General features: G+C 34.6%; 2 protein-coding genes and 1 pseudogene across 3 annotated transcripts; all 3 read left to right on the forward strand.

The window, feature by feature from the left end:
* Positions 1-519: 519 nt before the first annotated feature.
* Positions 520-1,484, forward strand: LOC18594539 (glutathione S-transferase 3-like; annotated as a pseudogene). Its single transcript, XR_016027497.1, has 2 exons — positions 520-872; positions 1,087-1,484. The product of XR_016027497.1 is annotated as a glutathione S-transferase 3-like (transcript).
* Positions 1,485-13,757: 12,273 nt separating this feature from the next.
* On the forward strand, positions 13,758-15,227 carry LOC18594540 (GLABROUS1 enhancer-binding protein-like). The gene has a single exon (XM_007022129.3). It carries the CDS (start codon positions 13,882-13,884, stop codon positions 15,028-15,030), a length of 1,149 nt encoding a protein of 382 aa, XP_007022191.2. The 5' UTR covers positions 13,758-13,881; the 3' UTR covers positions 15,031-15,227.
* Positions 15,228-17,315: 2,088 nt separating this feature from the next.
* LOC18594541 (uncharacterized) lies at positions 17,316-18,232 on the forward strand. Its single transcript, XM_018124773.2, has 2 exons — positions 17,316-17,600; positions 17,803-18,232. Exons 1-2 carry the CDS (start codon positions 17,401-17,403, stop codon positions 18,005-18,007), a joined length of 405 nt encoding a protein of 134 aa, XP_017980262.2. The 5' UTR covers positions 17,316-17,400; the 3' UTR covers positions 18,008-18,232.
* The last annotated feature ends 382 nt before the right edge of the window (positions 18,233-18,614 follow it).

Genomic DNA, 18,614 nt, shown 5'->3' on the forward strand with positions numbered 1-18,614 from the left:
AGTCAAGTTTATATTATTTTTTTGGTCTATTAGTGATGTTTGATAATAAATTCAATTTAAACATATTTATTTATTAAGATTTCTAGACTTTTAGGTAATACCAAAACAATAATAGAAGTCCCATCTTCAGATGATAAGCAATGATTCCAAGTTGACGGCATTGCTGAGTCTCCACAATAGAATTGAATTCCTCTAACTTTTGTTTAGTTCAACTGGCCATACAAAAGTACAAAGCACGATCCCCGTTGAATTCGCAAAGTTTTCTTCTTCTTTTTCTTGTTGCGCGATATTGTGTTTTGATTTGTTTTCAAGACACTGGATGCATGAATAGGAACAGAACATTTGACCAACCAAATGTCCCTTCTGAAAACGATATAAAAAGAAAATCTCAAGCTGTATGGCGGCTGCCTCAATCCTAGACCTTGACAACCAAAAGCTGCCATTGGAATTAGCTATAAATAAGACGCATTTCCCTTTGCCTTAACGTTGCAACAAAAAGATCTCCAAATACCATCACAAATAGCTAAGAGGCTTAATTTTGGTTGCTTAGAAATGGCAGATCAAGTTGTTCTCCTGAACTTTCAGCCTGGCCCTTATGCCACAAGAGTAAGAGGATAGCCTTGGCAGAGAAGGGAGTGGAATTTGAGACAGAGGAAGAGGATGTATTCAACAGCAAGAGCGGACTGCTTCTAAAGATGAACCCCATTCATAAGAAAGTCCCAGTTTTGATTCACAAGGAAAGACCCATATGTGAATCACTCATCATAGTTGAATACATTGATAAGGTTTGGAATCACGATGCCCCATTGCTGCCTTCTGATCATTACCAGAGAGCTCATGCCAGGTTTTGGGCTAATTATATTGACCAAAAGGTAAACTATATATCCTTCATTTATTGATTAAACTATAAAAAGAAATCCTACGATTTGAAATGAGTTAAATTTATCTCTTCAGAAAAATGACATTTAATTATCTTGGGGTTAAATTTCTTAAATTATGGTTTTAAAATACTGGTCTTTTTCTTTTTAGGTCTCATTAGCATTATTTTTGGATGATTTTATGACTAAGAAGGGATTATGAACACAGATTTTCCCTATTGGAAGCAAGTTATGGACATCAACAAGTGATGAAGCCAAGAAGGCAGCGAAGGAATTGGTAGAAAGCTTCAAAACATTGGAAAAAGAGCTTGGAGAGAAGCCGTCTTTCGGGGGCGACACCTTTAGCTTTGTAGACTTAGATCTGATTGCATTCTCCAGCCTTTTCCATTCATTCGAGGCCCTCGGAAACTTCAGAATGGAAGCTGAGTGCCCTAGGCTTGTGGCATGGGCAAACAGATGCATGGAAAAAGAGTCTTTATTTGACAAATTCAAGACCTACGAAGCAGCTCTAGGGCTCAAAAAGATGTTGGGTTTGATTGAGAGACATTGATTTCATGAAGCTATAAGGTTAGCAAATTTACCACGTCAACATTGATGTCATCATCTCTAAATTGATTTAATATTTAAAATCGAGAGATTAAATTGATCAAATTTTAAATATAAAAATTAAATTAATGAAAATACACAAGTACAGAGACTATTTAACCTGCTTTCATGTCTTTGATGATTCAGCAGTAGGAAAGAGTCTAGGCTCCCACACATCCTCTGTTTCATAAGTTTGAACAAAGAAAAAGGTTTTGCTTACTAGGATGGAAATGTTGAAGAATGGAATTGAGATTGGTGAAAGGAGAAAAGAAAATGCTTTTATTAATACTTTTTATTCACAAGTTTCTTGTAACTTTTTTGTTGATATTGAACGTTAATATTGTTTGATTTTCCCAATTTAGTAATTTCAGGCTCGAATCATAAGGATAGTGAAAATTTTTGAGTTAGGAAATAGTAGAAATTATCTTCTTTTATGTATGTTATACGTAAAGATCAATTGCATGTGGTCTTGCCGACAGAAGAAAGGACAAGGAAATTTGTATGCCTCCCCCTTTTAAACGAAACAATCCAAGAGTTTATGTTGAAAGGTAAGTCACAATTTGGTAATGAAGGTGTTCGAAGAGCAGGCGGGAAGCTTCAACTTTGAAAGTGAAGAAAGGCACTTGGAGCGAAACAAAACAATGGTGTTTCTTGACTGGATAGGCTAAGCTTTCAAAACGTGTCGTTTTATTCTTTTAATTTTTTAAGTCTGTTGTATCCAAAACAATGTTGCTCATGTCGTTTGGCTTAGTTTACTTTAGTCTTATGCGCATCTTATGGTGTCATTTTAATCTACTTTCCATTTTCTGTTTCAAAGCTTAATAGCCATGGTTTGTTTGTTTGTTTCATTTTACCGCTGAGCTATTCATTAGTTAGTGTGAAATTTGTTATTCGATCCGGTTCATTAGGAAACGTTTGAATTGTCAGAATATAAATACTAGAATGAGAAATGAAAACTTTGCTTTTTGGCCAAATATCTTATTCTACTGCTTCGAATTTCATTTTGCTTCATCTTCTTCTCTGTTTTATTAAGCTACTGCTTCCATTAATTTACCTGGAAAACTCAGTTTCTATTTTCTTCAATTAGTATCAAAGCACTATATGTGATCTTAAGGGACTGTAGTTCAACTTCATCATGACTTCAGGCTTTAACTCATCTGCTCTTCCAAGATTTACTAGAGAAAATTACTCTTTTTGGTGTGTGAAAATAGAGTTGTACCTCAGGGCTTTCACTCTTTGGGAAGTTGTGGAATCTGATGAAGAGCCTGTTCAGATAAGACCTAATCTGACCATTGCTCGATTAGGCAATTTGAGGAGGACAAATCCAAAAGGTACAAAACTTTGTCATGCCTTCATTCAGCTTTATCTGATGAAATATTTACTAGAGTTATGCATTTAAGAACTCCTAAGCAAGTTTGGGATTACTTGAGTGATGAGTATTTTAGAAGTGAAAGAATTAGGCAGATTTAGGTATTTAATTTTATTCAGAAATTTGAAATGCTTAGAATGGAGGACAATGAAAACAAAAAAGAATTTTCTGAAAAAATGATGGGACTAGTGAACCAATTGAGGTTACTAGGGAGGGAGATAATAGAAGAAAGATTAGTGAGCAAAATGTTGGTTAGTTTGCCTGAAAAATATGATTCTAAGGTTTCTCCATTAGAGGATTCTATAGATCTTGCTCAGGTAACACCAAATGAACTAGTTAATACACTATAGGGTCTTAAACAGAGGAGAGAATTTAGGTAGAGAAGTCCAGCAGATTTTGCCTTTGTAGCTAAAACTAAGAATGTGAAGATGAGTGGTAATAGCTTCAAGGGTAGTTCAGCTGATAAGAAAAACAAAGGTAGAAAGAATAGAGATACTCGACAGAGAGATCAGAAGAAAGAATTTCCACCATGTCAATATCGTAAGAAAACCAATCACATGGAGAAATACTATTTGTTTAGGCCTAATGTACGATGTAAGGCTTGTAATCAACAAGGTCATGTTGAAAAGGTCTATAAAAATCGTTCTAAAATATCTAAAAAAGCTGCTGTTGTTGAACAAGTAGAAGGAGACACTAATGAGGTTTTGTTTATGGCAACAATTGGTAAGAATTCTAGCAAAACCAATGTTTGGTTACTGGACAATTCTTGTTCACATCATTTGATAGGTAACAAATCTCTTTTCACTACTCTTGACACAAGCTTTAAGACAAAAGTAAAGATAGGAGATGGGAATTATCTGGACATTTTAGGAGTATGTACTATTAATATTAAGATAGCTTCAAGTAATACAAGTATTACAAGTGTGCATCATGTTCCTGATGCTGATCATAATCTGTTGAGTGTGGGACAATTGGCTAGGGAACATTATACTATTCTATTTAAAGATGATGGTTGCAAAGTGTTTGATTCTCAAGATAATGAGCTGTTTATAGTTGCTATGAAGAACAATTGCTATCCTTTGAATTTGGCCAATGCTGCTCACTTGGCTTTATACAATGAGTTGGATATGTTTAAAGTATGGCATAAAAGAATTGGCCATGTTAACTACAATACATTGACACTTATTATCACAACCCGAAACTCTCCTCGAGCCCGTGACAACCGTTGCGGTGCCTCGATGGGCACTCATTTCTCGGAATGCCAACCAAAACCCCACAAGGCTTAATATCAGTTTCTCATTTCCCCCAGTGAGTAACCGTTGCTAAATATTATGTTTCAAAAGATTTTGAGCTATTTCCAACTTAAAACAGATAAAATAAAAGTTTTCATCTCCAAGGGCATTTTGATCATTTTTCACTGAAAAATTTTGAAACCAATTAAAAATTTAGTAAGCAAGTACTAATCACATAATTCACAATAAAAAATAAGTTTAAGCATCTAAAATCTTTATTTAAAATGAAATTATAATTATTTGAATATATTAAGAAGATAAAACAAAATTTCAATAAAATATTTATTTTTTTATAAACAGTAATTTTAGAGTTATACGTAAATACTTTTTGAAACGTAAAAATAAAATAAATTCATTCATACTGTAACGTAATACACTAGAGTATTTAAATTAATTTAAATTTACAATATCAAGTGGTCCCACAAATAACTAGAATAAAGAAAACTGTGAACCTACAGTGTGGAGGACGTTAATCCAATAGAAGCCCTCAATGGAATCAGCTATCTATAGCCTACTCGGAGCCTGAAATGGGTGGAAAGGAGGGTGGTGAGATTATAAAATCTCAATAAGTAAACAAACATCATTTAAATCAGCTAAAGCCGAGTAAAAGGAGACAATTAAAATATCTCATCATTTTTAAGTATTTCACAATTTGAAAATTTATCCCAACCCATGCAAACGGTTGTATTTCATTTAATTTCTCATTAAGGCTTATGACTTTCATAAACATTTGGCTCATGCCATCAAATAGTACTCGATGACACCTTGATCAGAGGCGTACACTTGAGCCCGCCAAGGCTGTTAAAAATTCACATTTCACATAAAACACATTTTTCGTTGGATATCATAGCCGTTCCTTGGCGTTGGCTGAGTTCACCATCACGTGGTGGTTCGGCGTGAAGTGAACTCAAATATCACCTCAGGAGCTACCCTACGCGGCTCTACAACCGAGGTGAGCACATATAAACGGGGTTATCGTGCCCTTCTTATAGGCTGGTCCACGGAACTCGCCTACTGTAGTAAGCTAATAATTATCCCACAAATCAATAAAATTCAATAACATGATATGACAATTATTGTAATTCACAGCCTTTCAAGGCTAAATACATATTTCATATATTTCAACACAAATATTTATTCAACAATTCATGCAAATATTGTCATAAGCCATTTGATTCAAATCATAAATTTTACAACACAATAAATGGTTTCCAATTACTCTGTTTTTCAAAATCATTATTCAATTTCAAGACAATTTATAAAATCTTTTCATGTAAACACATTTTGTTTGTAAAACACAAAGATTTACCATTTAAACTTATTTTTCATAAAATTTCACCAAAACTGATTAAAAACATACTTTAAATATTAAAATGATGGTAAGGTTACTCACCTCATAATAGCGAGATTTCTACGTCGCTATTGATTCGTATACGCATGCAATTATTCCTAATTGCCCGTCACCTACTTCGTTCAACATGCTTTCCTAGCAACCATTTAAATTCAATACATTTAGTGTATCAATTCTACTTTTCTTTCTCTCATTCTATCATAATTTCACTCACCTAATTCACATCTTAATACATTTTTACTATAATTGATTTCATCCTTCGTTCACATAATTCTTTAGATTATTAACACCGGTAACTTATTTATGGTATTAAGTGTCTATTTCAACCTTCTAAGCAACTTAAATTTACTTCATATCACTAACTAATTAATGCATAATTAAATAAAATAAGCTAGCCTCTATATAGTCCAATTTCAAAATAAGTCATGGTGAAGAGTAAAGAAATTTTACCCAATTAAGCTAGGTTGGCCCAAATCTCCACCTTCCTTTTCTTTTGAATTTTTCTTCCTTTGTTGTTTTTGGACTCTTATTCATGGACTTCTCCCATTTCTTTTTAATTGGACCATGCCCATTCTTCCTTTATTGGACCATGTCCATTTTTCTTGCTTGTTGGGCCATGCCCATTTTCCTTTCTTGTTATTTTCTTTTCTTTTCTTTTCTTTCCTCCACCGTCCAGCAGCCCTTGTTATCTTTCTTTTTTTTCTTTTCACATGCTCAACCCGTCCCACTATCTTCCTCTCTCTCCCTCTCACCACCGGCCACACTTTCTTCCCTTTTGTCCTTCAGTTTTTCAGCAGCTATGCTGCTTTATTTTTCCTTAAAATTTTAGCAGCTAAGCTGAACCTTTCCCTCTAAAAATTTACAACTAAAACGACAACAATTAATCACCAAAACAGCATCTTAAAATCTTCAAATTTTGCTGTAAAAATCTGCACTTTTTGGCCTCCAAAATCAGCAGCAAAGCTGCACTTTTCAGCCTCCAAAATCAGCCCTTAAATGACTCTCTTTTCCTTCTTGAATGGTAGCAAAAACAGCCCCTCAACTCAGCTCTCTTTTCCTTTTATTTTTCTTTCTCACGCACGGTTTTCTTTTTGTTTTTCTTTCTCTCCGTTTCTTTTTTTATTCTCTTTTACTCTCCCTCAACCGACCTCTCTTCTTCTTTGTCTTCTTTACTTAGCTTACTCAATTACATATATATATATATATTATTTTTTCTTGAATGTTCCACAAACTTCCACATTGTTCCAACATGGTCGGCCACATCACAAATTTTTTTTCTTCCTTCACTTTTTGCTCCACATGGCCTATCTCCCTTTTATTTTACCAAGTAAAGAGTCTTTGACTCTTTTATTGACCACATAGGCGGCTGCCCATGTTGGTCTTCTAATATTTTTTTTATATACTATTATTACTTTAGTATATGTTCATTTTATTTCTCTCATTAATTCCACTACATATCCTTTAATCTTTATATTTCAATTTTGATCCTTTTTTATGTGTCTAAACATTTCAATTTTCATCTAACTTTCTTTCTCGGTGCGTGCACCATCGAAATATAAAAATTACACCTCAACGCGGTATTACCATAATATTTAAATATTTACTTATCCGTGTTAGTTTGACTTAACAAAACACGTGTATTTCACTTTTGTCACTCATTTCTTCAAAAATTCACTTGTATTTCTTCTCCCCCACTTGGATCAACCATATGATCATTCTTCATGACTAATTTCGACATCCGGTTAAATATTAATATTTTAATAATATTTATAAAATATTATTTTATTCTAAAAATTTTATCTTGTCTCCTTAGTACCTAAAATACCTTATTATGCCTCAATTAGCATCTGATAAGCTTTATTTATCACCATATCAAAGTATGGGGTATTTCACTTATGTCCTTAAGAAACCTAGTGGATGGCTTGCCTAGTATTTCAAAACCAGATAAGCTATGTCAAGCTTGTCAATTTAGAAAGCAGACAAGGAAACCATTTCCTAAAAAAAGAAGATGGAAGGCTACCAAGAAGCTTGAATTGGTGGATACAGACCTTAGTGGTCTAATGAAGATTGCTTCACTCAGTGGAAGCAGGTATTATATCATCTTATTGATGATTATACAAAGTATTACTGGATATTTTTCTTGAAGTAGAAATCTGAAGCATTGAGCTACTTTAGGAAGTTTAAGGTAGCTGCTGAGAATTTCTCAGGTCAGAGTGTAAGAACTTTGAGAACTAACAATGGCAAGGAGTATACATCTGCTGAGTTTGAGTAGTACCTTGAGTCTTTGGGAATCCAGCATCAGCTAACTATATCATATAAGCCTAAGCAGAATGGAAAAGCTGAGAGAATGAATAGAACTTTAGTTGAGATGATAAGATGCTTATTGTACTAGATGAAGATGCCAAGGGTATTTTGGGTAAAAGTTGTAAATACAGCTAATTATTTTCTAAATAAAGCTTATACTAGAGTTCTGGACAACAAAAACCCCTTATGAACTGTGGTTTGATCATAAACCAAGTGTTTCACATCTGAAAACCTTTGGCTGTACCTGTTATGCTAAAGTATCAGATGTTTAGAAGACTAAGTTTGATCTTAAATTTGTGGCAGTAGTCTTGGTTGGTTATAATGAAGTCTCAAAAGGCTACAGGTTATATGATCTTGAGTTAAAAAAGGTGTTCGTGAGTAGGGATGTGATGTTTGATGAAGGTCAAAGTTGGAATTGGCCTAATACCTTGCGGATTAGTTTGATTTCACTACTGTATATGATAATGTGGTAAAGCATAATGATTTGGATGATGACTCTGACTTGGAGGATGAAAGTAAAGTTGTCAAAGGCATTAGGAGTTTAGTAGATATACATAGTTGATGCAATGTAACCTTAATTGAACTTGCAAATTTCAAAGAAGCTCATTTAGAAGGTCATTGGAAGTCAGCTATGGATAATGAAATGAAGATAATCAGCAAGAATAAGACTTGGATCTTGTTGCAAGCCTGTTGACAAGAATATTATTAGAGTTAAGTGGATTTACAGAACCAAACTCAATCTTGATGGCTCTGTAAATAAGTATAAAGCTCGATTGATGGTTAAAGGTTATGCTCAACTCTATGGGGTTGATTATGTGGAGACTTTTACTCCAGTTGCCAAACATGACACAATAAGAATGCTTATTGCTTTGTCATTAAGGGAGGGATGGAGAATTTATCATCTTGATGTCAAGTTAGCTTTTCTTAATTGCATTCTAATTGAAGATATATACATTGAGTAGCTTGAGGGATATGTTCAGAAGGGTTCAGACAAGAAAGTGTGCAAACTTGTCAAGGCTATGTATGGCCTAAAACAGGCTCCAAGAGCCTAATATACCTGAATTGATGACTATTTCAAGAACCAAGGGTTCTAGAGGAGCATAAATGAAGCCACCTTGTATGTGAAGTATGAAAATTGTACTGTGGTACTTATAGCAGCATTATATGTGGATGATTTATTGATTACTAGTCTATAAGGTAAATATTGTTGGTGCAAATGGGGTTTAGATGGAATTTAAGAATAGGCAAAAGTGGCTTCAAGGTGAGCCTTTCAATAGACGTTATATTTAAGATTTATTTTGCCCTAACTATTCGGTATGCAAATGAAAATAATGCGAATAGCCTTAGATACAATGAAGCCAACGTCTAACTTCATATTGCACTTTACGAGAGTAAACTGCTAGATACACCCGAGGATTTGCAAAGTTGTTCGGTCTTAGAGCTTGCTTCTGCAGCAAGTAGATTATAAGGAATTTAGACGCTTTTGTAGTTGATGAAACTTAAGTGTTTATGTTAATAGAACACAACACTTTTCTTGCTCTTAATTTTTCTACTCTTGTTTTGTTTTTGATTTGATATATCAAAATGGTTAGCAACAAGCCTTTTATATAGGCTTGCAAATGTCTCTTCTTCAAGGACACAACCCTTTCATTAAGGCATCATTTTGTCTAAAAGATATATTTACATTTTGCCAAACACAACTTTTGGATAAAAGTATTATTTCAATAATCATTTTATGAAAGGATAACTATTCATTCCATAAAATATAAACTTTAAGTTATAATTTGAAACAATAACTTTTTATATTTAAACTTTTGAGCTATGATATTTTTTCAATTTGTCTCATAAATTTTGGATGTCATTTTACCAAGATACATAACCATTCACATGAAAACCTACCTATAATCCAATAGTCACTCTATGTCACTTTATGTGACATAACCTTTGAACTAAGATAGTTTTTCATTATGTGACATAACCTTTAATTTTGAAAATACACCAACAAATATTTGTCTGAGTTTAAATCTTAGATGAAGAAAGAGTTTGAAATGACTGATTAAGGAGTGATTACCTATTTTCTTGGCATGGAAGTGGTGCCAGCAACTGATAAAGTCATTATGCATCAAGGTAAATATGCCAAGGATCTGCTAAGAAGGTTCAATATGAGTATGTGCATGGTAGTGAATACCCCATTGTGCATTGGTGCCCAGTTCAGTACAGATGATGGTGCTGGTAAGGCAACTGGGCAATTATGTAAAAGCATCCTTGGTTTTTTACTATACTTAGCAACCACAAGGGTTGATGTAATGTTTGCAACATGTTTGCTGTCAAGGTTCATGCAAAATCCTTCAGAAACACTTTGTAGCAGCTAAAACGGTCCTAAGGTATGTTAAAGGAACTGTGGATTATGGACTGGTGTACATGAAGCAGGAGAGCAGTTAGCTGATAGGTTTTTTAGATAGTGATTGGGCTAGTTGTTTGGATGATTCTAAAAGCACAAGAGGTTTTTGTTTTTTCTTTTGAAAGTGCTGTTGCCTGGAGTTCCAAAATCTAGCAAGTTGTAGCTTAGTCAATAGCTAAGGTAGACTACATTTCTTGTGCAGCTGCTACCAACCATGCTCTATGGTTGAGGAAGCTACTGGATGAGCTGGGTTTCAAGTAAGACAAGAAAACTCTGATTAATGTTGACAACTTATCAGTAATTACAATAGCTAAGAACCCTGTTCAACATGGTAAAACAAAACATATCAGAGTTAAGTACCATGTTCTTCGAAATGCTGTAAAGGAAGGTGAGATTAAACTGGTTTATTGTTCAACCAGTGATCAGCTTGCTGATATATTTACTAAGAGTTTGGGAAAGGAGAGATTTGAATATTTGAGATCGTGTCTTGGTGTTCACCAGATTGAGAATTATGGGGTTGTGTTGAAAGGTAATTTACAATATGGTAATAAAGGTGTTTGAAGAAGTAGCGACAAGCTTTAGCTTTGAAGGTGAAGAAAGGCACTTGGAGCGAAATGATGGCGTTTCTTGACTGGATAGGTTGAGCTTCAAAACGTGTCGTTTTATTCTTTTGTTCTTTTAAGTTTGTTGTATCCAAACGATGTTACTAATGTTGTTTGGCTTAGTTTACTTGAGTCTTATACGCATCTTATGGTGTTGTTTTAGTCTACTTTTCATTTTCTATTTCAAGGCTTAATAGTCATGGTTTGTCTGTTTCATTTTACTGTTGAGCTATTTATTGGTCAGTATGAAATTTATTATTTGATCAGGTTCGTTAGGAAACGTTTGAATTGTCATAATATAAATATGAGAAATGAAAACTTTGTTTTTTGGCCAAATATCTTATTCTACTGCTTCGAATGTCTCTTTGCTTCATCTTCTTCTCTGTTTTATTAAGCTACTGCTTCCATTAATTTACCTGGAAAACTCAGCTTCTATATTCTTCAGTTTAAAAGCGGTAACCAGCCCCTTGACTTGGTCAAATAACGTATGCCAGGCTTATGCGACAAACTCTTTACCATCAAGCAACTCGCCAGAGAATCAGCTAACTGCTATCATTATACTCTATTGAAAAAACAGCTGAAAATTGTTAAAATTATATATGGCAAACGACGTGGTTCTATTGGAAGCGAAAGCAGTCGAGTTTGAGTCAAGGGAAGAAGATTTGAGAAACAAAAGCCCATTGCTTCTGAAGATAAACCCTGTTCATAAGGAAATCCTTGTTTTGATCCTAAGGGTAGACCCATTTGCCAATCATTCCTCATTATTTACTACATTGATGAAGTTTAGAATATAATGACAAATCTCATTTGCTGCCTTGGGATCAGTATGAGAGAGCGTTCCGGGATGATTATATGGAAAAAAAGGTCACTTAAACTTATTTCATGTTTTGTATATAGATAGATAGTTAAGATTTTTATTTTTTTGTTCAAAAAAACATTAACCAAACCTGACTTAGTTTAGTCTTTCTTTCATCCTTAATGACAAAACAAGGGGTGTTAATTGCAGATTTACGCTGTTGGGGATGTTGTGGGCGCCAAAAGGTGAAACCAATTAGGAGGCAGCAAAGAAAAATATCTCATTGAGAGGAGAGCTTCAAGACATTGGAAGTAGAGCTTGGAGGCAAAACCTTGAACCCTGTGCATATAGTTCTTATTCCTTTCTACAGCATTTTTTCCATGCATTCGAGACACCTGGGAATCTTAACATTATGGAATGGAAGAGTGCCCAAAGGCGGTGGACTGGGGAAAGACATTTATGCAGAAAGATCGAGAGCGTGTGTCTAAGTCTCTTAAAGTGACCCAATCACGGTTTCTGAAGCAGTTGTATAAATCAAAAGGAGATTTGCATCGGGACACCTTGGATTTTGGTTCTTGTTATCGATAAATAGTTGACCTACTCCGCCTGAGTGACAACCTCGAGAGGTGGACGGTAGCCGACTAGCCATAATGTTGTAGTCATGCAGAACTAGCTAGTGCATTTTAATGCATGCTAAACAAGCTTGGGAAATTGTCAAATCCATTTATATGGGCCGCTTTGCTTCGTGGATTACATGACATTTTACAGGCAAAGACAATTTCTTAATATTACTTATTTATGGCTAGAGAAATCAAGCCTTTGCACATGAAAGAAACAATGCATGCATGTATGTGTATGTAAATAATTATCTTTATCCTTTAGGGGGAAGAAGTACATTAATTAAAAACATACAATAAAAAAATAAAGAAATATATATATATATATCAGTTGACAATCATGTTTCTGCGTCAAATTGCGACCTAGGACATAAGCAAACCAAATTTTCTACCTACAGCAACGGCTGGCAGCTGGCTTATTTGTCTGCAGTTATGCTATTGGAGGCAGCAAAGTAGCTGTGTTCAGTCTTCATAGTGTGTCAGTGGCTGGCCAAGCTTTCCTGCCATGATGCAGCCTTGGGCTAGCATGTTGCTACATGCTATGCCTCCACATGCATGTCAACTTGTCATATATTTAGGCGGATTATAAATCTAGGTTAAAATAATGAAAAGTTTTTATATTTTTTCTAAATTTTCTGCCAACTCCTTATCCTTTCTATGGTATGAATCAATTAAATTTTAATGTATTAGTTTATTTAATTGAACTCTTATTTATATGAAAACTACTTAAATCCCTTAATTAAACAAAAGAGTACTTCAAGAGTTTAGGGTACAATAGAAGAGTAGAGACTTAGTTAGTCATAAATTATAATACAAACTCAGTCCAAGATCCATCATATGTATTCCTTTTTCTCTCTAATGAATTACATGTGGGTAGAGAAATTAACCCATTGCACTTTGATAATATTTTTTCTGTTTTGGGATACGTATAGAAAGATACAAGAGAGAGTTAGAGATTCAACTTTAGACCTCTAAGGTAACAACCACTTCACACTTGATAAAAATGAATATGTGATACTTTAAAATTAAAATATTGTATGATGCATTTATTAATATTATTGCTTATTTAATCATTTACATAACATCTATCCATTCTTCAATTTAAATTTATAACGAAATAAAATATATTAAATATTAGTAACCTTAAGTGAAAAAAGAAATGAACAATTAATATTTGAAATAGACAAAGGGGATTAGATTAATAAACTTAACTTCTTAAATATTACTACTATCTTCTTAAATTTCATCTTTTCAACATTATGATTAATGAAAAATTTTGAATTAAAGGATTATTTTTTTATAAAATTAAATTTCATTGAACCATTTCAATTAAAGATTCTTTATAAGTTAATAGGACTATTAATTTTCTTATTTTACTTACATAAAAAAATCTTATTTAACTTAGTATTAAAATTATTAGCTAGAGTACTTAATGGGCTAAAACTTGGTTGGTGTCCCAAGATCCAGCTCCATGAAGCCCACTCATAAGGTTTTGTTTTTACTCTTTTAAAAATTTAGGGTTGGACGAGTCGGGTGGATGGATTCCTTTCCTTTTATACGTTTAAATATCAGTGAAAGGTGAAGTCACAGGCTTCGGAATTTCCAGCTTGACAGCTCTTCTCTATAAAAACATCAAACCCACCAAAACCCTAACACTTTTTTAATCTCTTCTCTGTTTGAATATCGATGGCACGAAAGCGTTCAAACCCCATTGAAGATCCACCCACTGCTTCTTCATCTGAAGAAGAAAAAGAGGAGACTTCCTCTGAGGAAGAAGAAGGGTCTTCATCTGAAGAAGAGGAGGAAGAGCCAAAAACCCAAACTACCTCACAAAACCAGAAAACTCAACCTCCTAAAAAGCCTGATATTGCCACCGCTGCAACCCCTGGTGATGAATCTGATGACTCTGACACGGATTCCGAGTCTGAATCCGACACCGACAGCCAAACTCCCAAGCCTATTGCAACAAAACCTATGGAAGAAGCTTCAAACACCAAAAAACCTAGATCCAAACCATTGGCTTCACCGATTAAAGCTTCTTCAACTAAGCGGCCCAGCGACTCAGAGCAAGAACCCAAGGATGTGAAACGGGCCAAGAAAAAAGCTGGGGAAGAAGTAACCGAGGTCGCTGTTGTTGAGGAGGTGAAGAAGACTGGAGAAGATGCAAAGAAACAGCTCTTCCAGCGGCTGTTTAGTGAAGATGATGAAATTGCTGTGTTAAAAGGTATGTTGGATTATTATGCTAAAAAAGGGGCTGATCCTTGTGCTGATATGAACGCATTTTATGATTTTGTGAAGAAATCAATTCATATTGATGTTACCAAAGCTCAGTTGATGGATAAAATTAGGAGGTTAAGAAAAAAATTTGAAAACAATGCTGTTAAAGGAAAGAAAGGCGAGGATAAGACTTTTTCTAAAGTCCATGAGCAGAAGGCCTTTGACTTGTCGAAGAAAATATGGGGTAAAGAAGGGATCAGTGGAAAAACTGAGTCTTCTGCTGTGAAGTCAAACGGGAAAACTAAGGGAAACACTAAAGCTTTGCCTGTAGTGAAACCAGAAATTTTTTCACCGGAGAAGAACGTGGAGCCAATGGATCTTGATAAGAAGTCTAAGAGTGTAGCTAGTTTCTTTGATAAGAGCATTGGTCTTGCTGGTATGGAAGAAAAAATTTTAAAGAACGGATTGGAGATAATTGGGGCAGAAAAGAGAGCAGCTTTGGAAGAGAAGTGGAGGAAATTGCAAATTGCAGAGTTGGAGCTGTTTTTACAACGTTCTGAGTTGATCAAGGAGGAGGCTAAGATGTTGTTGGAATTTTACAAGTCTGAAGACAAATAGGGTGCTGGTATAAGTAGTTAATTTTTTGAGCATTTTAAAGAAATGTTATATCTGTGGTTATTGGGAGTTTGTTTTTGTTTTTGTTCAATTGAGACTTATGTGTAGCATTTAATTTTGGTTAACTTGGATTATATTAATCTCTTGCATAGAGAGTAACTGCTTATTATATCTGCGTAATAGCATGCTGTTAATTGCAATTTGCTATGTTTGGATTTGCTTAATGTTTGAATTATAGATCATCTTGGAGATTTTTCCCTCCGTATGAATTGCCTGGATGCCTTCTGTTTTGCTAATTTTTTATGTTGCTACCTTGTTCACAAGTTGTTAGTGTGAAAGGCAATTGGAGGAAATATCAGTGTTAATTAACTAGTCAGTATTTAGCAAATGCAGAAATTTTGATTCACGATTGAATTGGAAGACCAAAGGAGCTTATCATCAAAAGCCTAGGTTCATTGTTTAAAACTTTCATTGAGCTCCTTAGTGTATAAAAATCTTTCCTCTCCTTAGGCTTATTGCACCCATATTTGGTTGAGGGATAGTTTAGTGCTCTACTTGCGTTTGGACTCAATTAAAAGTAAAACTTGGAAAGTTTTGACTTTTGTGCCCTGCACTTTTTATTTTATTTTCTTTTCTGTGGTGTGCATGTCTCATTCTGGTTTTATCTGATGTTATAGAGTTGGATTAAGGGATTAGAAATAATAGTGATTTTTCTGTTATACCGGTGATCCAGTGGGTGTCTGATGGTAAGTAATCTGCAGAAACTGTTTTTGTTGGCTATTTATCCATTTACTTCAGATGAAATTTGCGTTGTAGTTTTCCATAATCTATTTTCTTGGAAAGATCTACATTAGTTTGGAGTTCTCGTGTTTTGTCGTGGCTGTATTGCTTTTTAGCATGGTGGTTTCTGAAGCTTGACTATACATTACTATCTTTCTTGTTGGGGACAATGGTTTGTGCCAGTTTTTTCATTTTTTTACCTCTGACGACTGTTTACCTACACTTGTTTCAGCTGATCCTTTCATGAAAGTGCCATTTTTTCTTTTTACTCCACTAGCTCTGTTCTGATTGAACGCTTGTGTTATCAATGTATAATGCCATGCTTTTATAGCCACTACTCAGTCTGCACCCATAAGATTGAGCCTTTAGGTTTATACGAGTGATGGCAGTTAGTCAAAACATGGTCTAGTCTAGTCTAGTCTTTGCATTCCTACAAGAAACCTTTGTTACAGTTGGCCTCATTGATCATCAATAGAGTTTAAAAAATGAATGTAACAATATAAATTTTGCCTAGTTACATGAATGACTGATGATTGGTGCATTTGTTCTGGTTCCAAGTTTATTTCTATAGCAGTTTATACTTGTATCTGTGTACTGTCATGTACTCCAACATGACTATATAATCATGACATTCTAGTTATATACGTAAAATATTTCTTTCATTCATATATATTTGTGTGTGTGTGGATATCTATTAATAGGTGTAGAAAGGCAGCTCCAGAAGGATATTACATTCCTTTGATTTTAAAGAACAAATTACTGAAATTCTTGGTGCTTGAAGCCGAGATTCTTTTCATGTACTGTTGAGCATGTTGACATTTAAAAGATTTAGCTATGCCTTGCCTTTGTGCTCATATTTGAGATGTCTTGGCTGCCTCCCTGCGATACTTTAACTTTATATTTCAAGTTGATGCTTTTGAATGTCTGCACAATAGTAGATTCCTCTGACCAATCCCGGCCGTGGTGGCACCCCCGCTGCTGCCACCGTCCCTTCACCGTCCCTTTGGTGGTGAAGAAAAAAAATTTAGCGAGCAGAGGTAGATGGGTAGAGATGAAAAAAATGTGAAATCATAAGATAGTAATTTTTAAAATTGATTAAAGATATTTTTGTTTAATAACTTTTTTTAGTTTATTGTTACACACACCTTGATTAGTCATTGCAAAGGGAGGGGTTTGGCAATGGTTATTCTGCTCTCTTTCATTCCGAAGAATGATCATTAGGATAATTTCCCCCCAATTATTAGTAACATTTTCCATTAAAATCATTAAATAAAAAACTAAAATAAAATCAATAAAACTTAATTCAAGATTTCATATTATAAACAAAAACTAATCACCAAATTGAATAAAAACATATGGTAGTGTAATATTTTTATGGACCTGTTTGAAGGAAATAAATTATTACAATAGATGTCGAAACGCCAAACGGCAAAGAGGAATTGGCTTGGAAAGGATGAGGCAAGAACGGCCCATGTCCCATATGGCTGCAATACAAAGAAAACAAAAATGAAATGAAATTGCACCTTGGGCCTCTCTTCCTGTCCTCCATATTCTGAAAATAGACTGATTAACTAAGAAAAAAAATTGTGAAAAATGGCGTGTGCTTTTGCTTGTGGGGGCTCAAGTTTGTTGTTACTGAGAAGCCACGCCACGCCCAAACAGTCATCCTTGCGTTATCCTTTGGCCGCCAAGGTAAGAGCAGAAAGCATGAATATTGAGGTACTGGGAATCAAGGTGGAAAAGAACCCTCCAGAATCCAAACTTTCTCAGCTTGGCGTTCGCCAGTGGCCCAAGTATGTAAAACCTCAGTATATTTTTTTCTACTACTATTTTTTACTTATGGGTCTTTTTTTTTTGGGTGATTCAAGCTCTCTCATCCGACGTTAAGTTAGATTGATACCTAGGCATGATGACCTGAAATCTAAAGATTGTAAACTTCATGACCCAAGCTCTCTGAGATTGAGAGAATATCTTAATTGTGTTTGGATTTTACAGGTGGGGTTGTCCTCCTAGTAAATTTCCTTGGACATATGATGCCAAAGAGACATGTTATCTGTTAGACGGTAAAGTGAAGGTGTACCCTGATGGAGGCAAGGAGTTTGTGGAGATTGGTGCTGGTGACTTGGTTGAGTTCCCTAAAGGAATGAGTTGCACTTGGGAAGTTTCTGTGGCTGTTGACAAGCATTATAAATTTGAATGAGTATTTTAATCTAAGGTCTTTTACCTTCTTTTTTTCATTATTATTATTAAATAAATATAAAGGCCTGGACTATTGTAGACTACCTATCCTGTTAAGCTTGATTATGATCCGTAGTTCAGTACCTTGAGCTAGTTTATTTGGCTGAATTAATAATATTCTACTCTGTATCTGTGTATGTGCTCTTTGTAGTTCTGTCCTATAAACAAAATTTGAGATGTTTGGTTTTGGACTGTGTCTGAATTTGCACAACTGCTATGAAATTGCAGCTGTTTTACTTGGTCTGAGGTCTGAGGTCTGAATAGATAAATGAATTTGTTGCCAATGCACCCAAAGAGAATACATTCAGTGATTTATATGTTCTCTTCAACTTCTTTTAAGTATTAGAGTGAATGGTGTGAAAATTCAATTAAAATCTTGAGCATAATGTTATTACTCTTTAGTCTTAAGACATCTTGGCTTATTCACTAATTTTATGTAAAAATTAGAGATGTCTATCATGGTCACAAGTTGAGCTATTGCTGGTATTTAATTTCAACTGTCATTTGTATTTGTAGATTAGTTTTTGGCAATATGAAATATAAGGTTATCTAAATTTTTCTTCCTTTCT

Source organism: Theobroma cacao, chromosome 7 (assembly GCF_053813885.1).
Source record: "Theobroma cacao isolate CCN51 chromosome 7, ASM5381388v1, whole genome shotgun sequence".
Classification (NCBI taxonomy): Eukaryota; Viridiplantae; Streptophyta; class Magnoliopsida; order Malvales; family Malvaceae; genus Theobroma; species Theobroma cacao.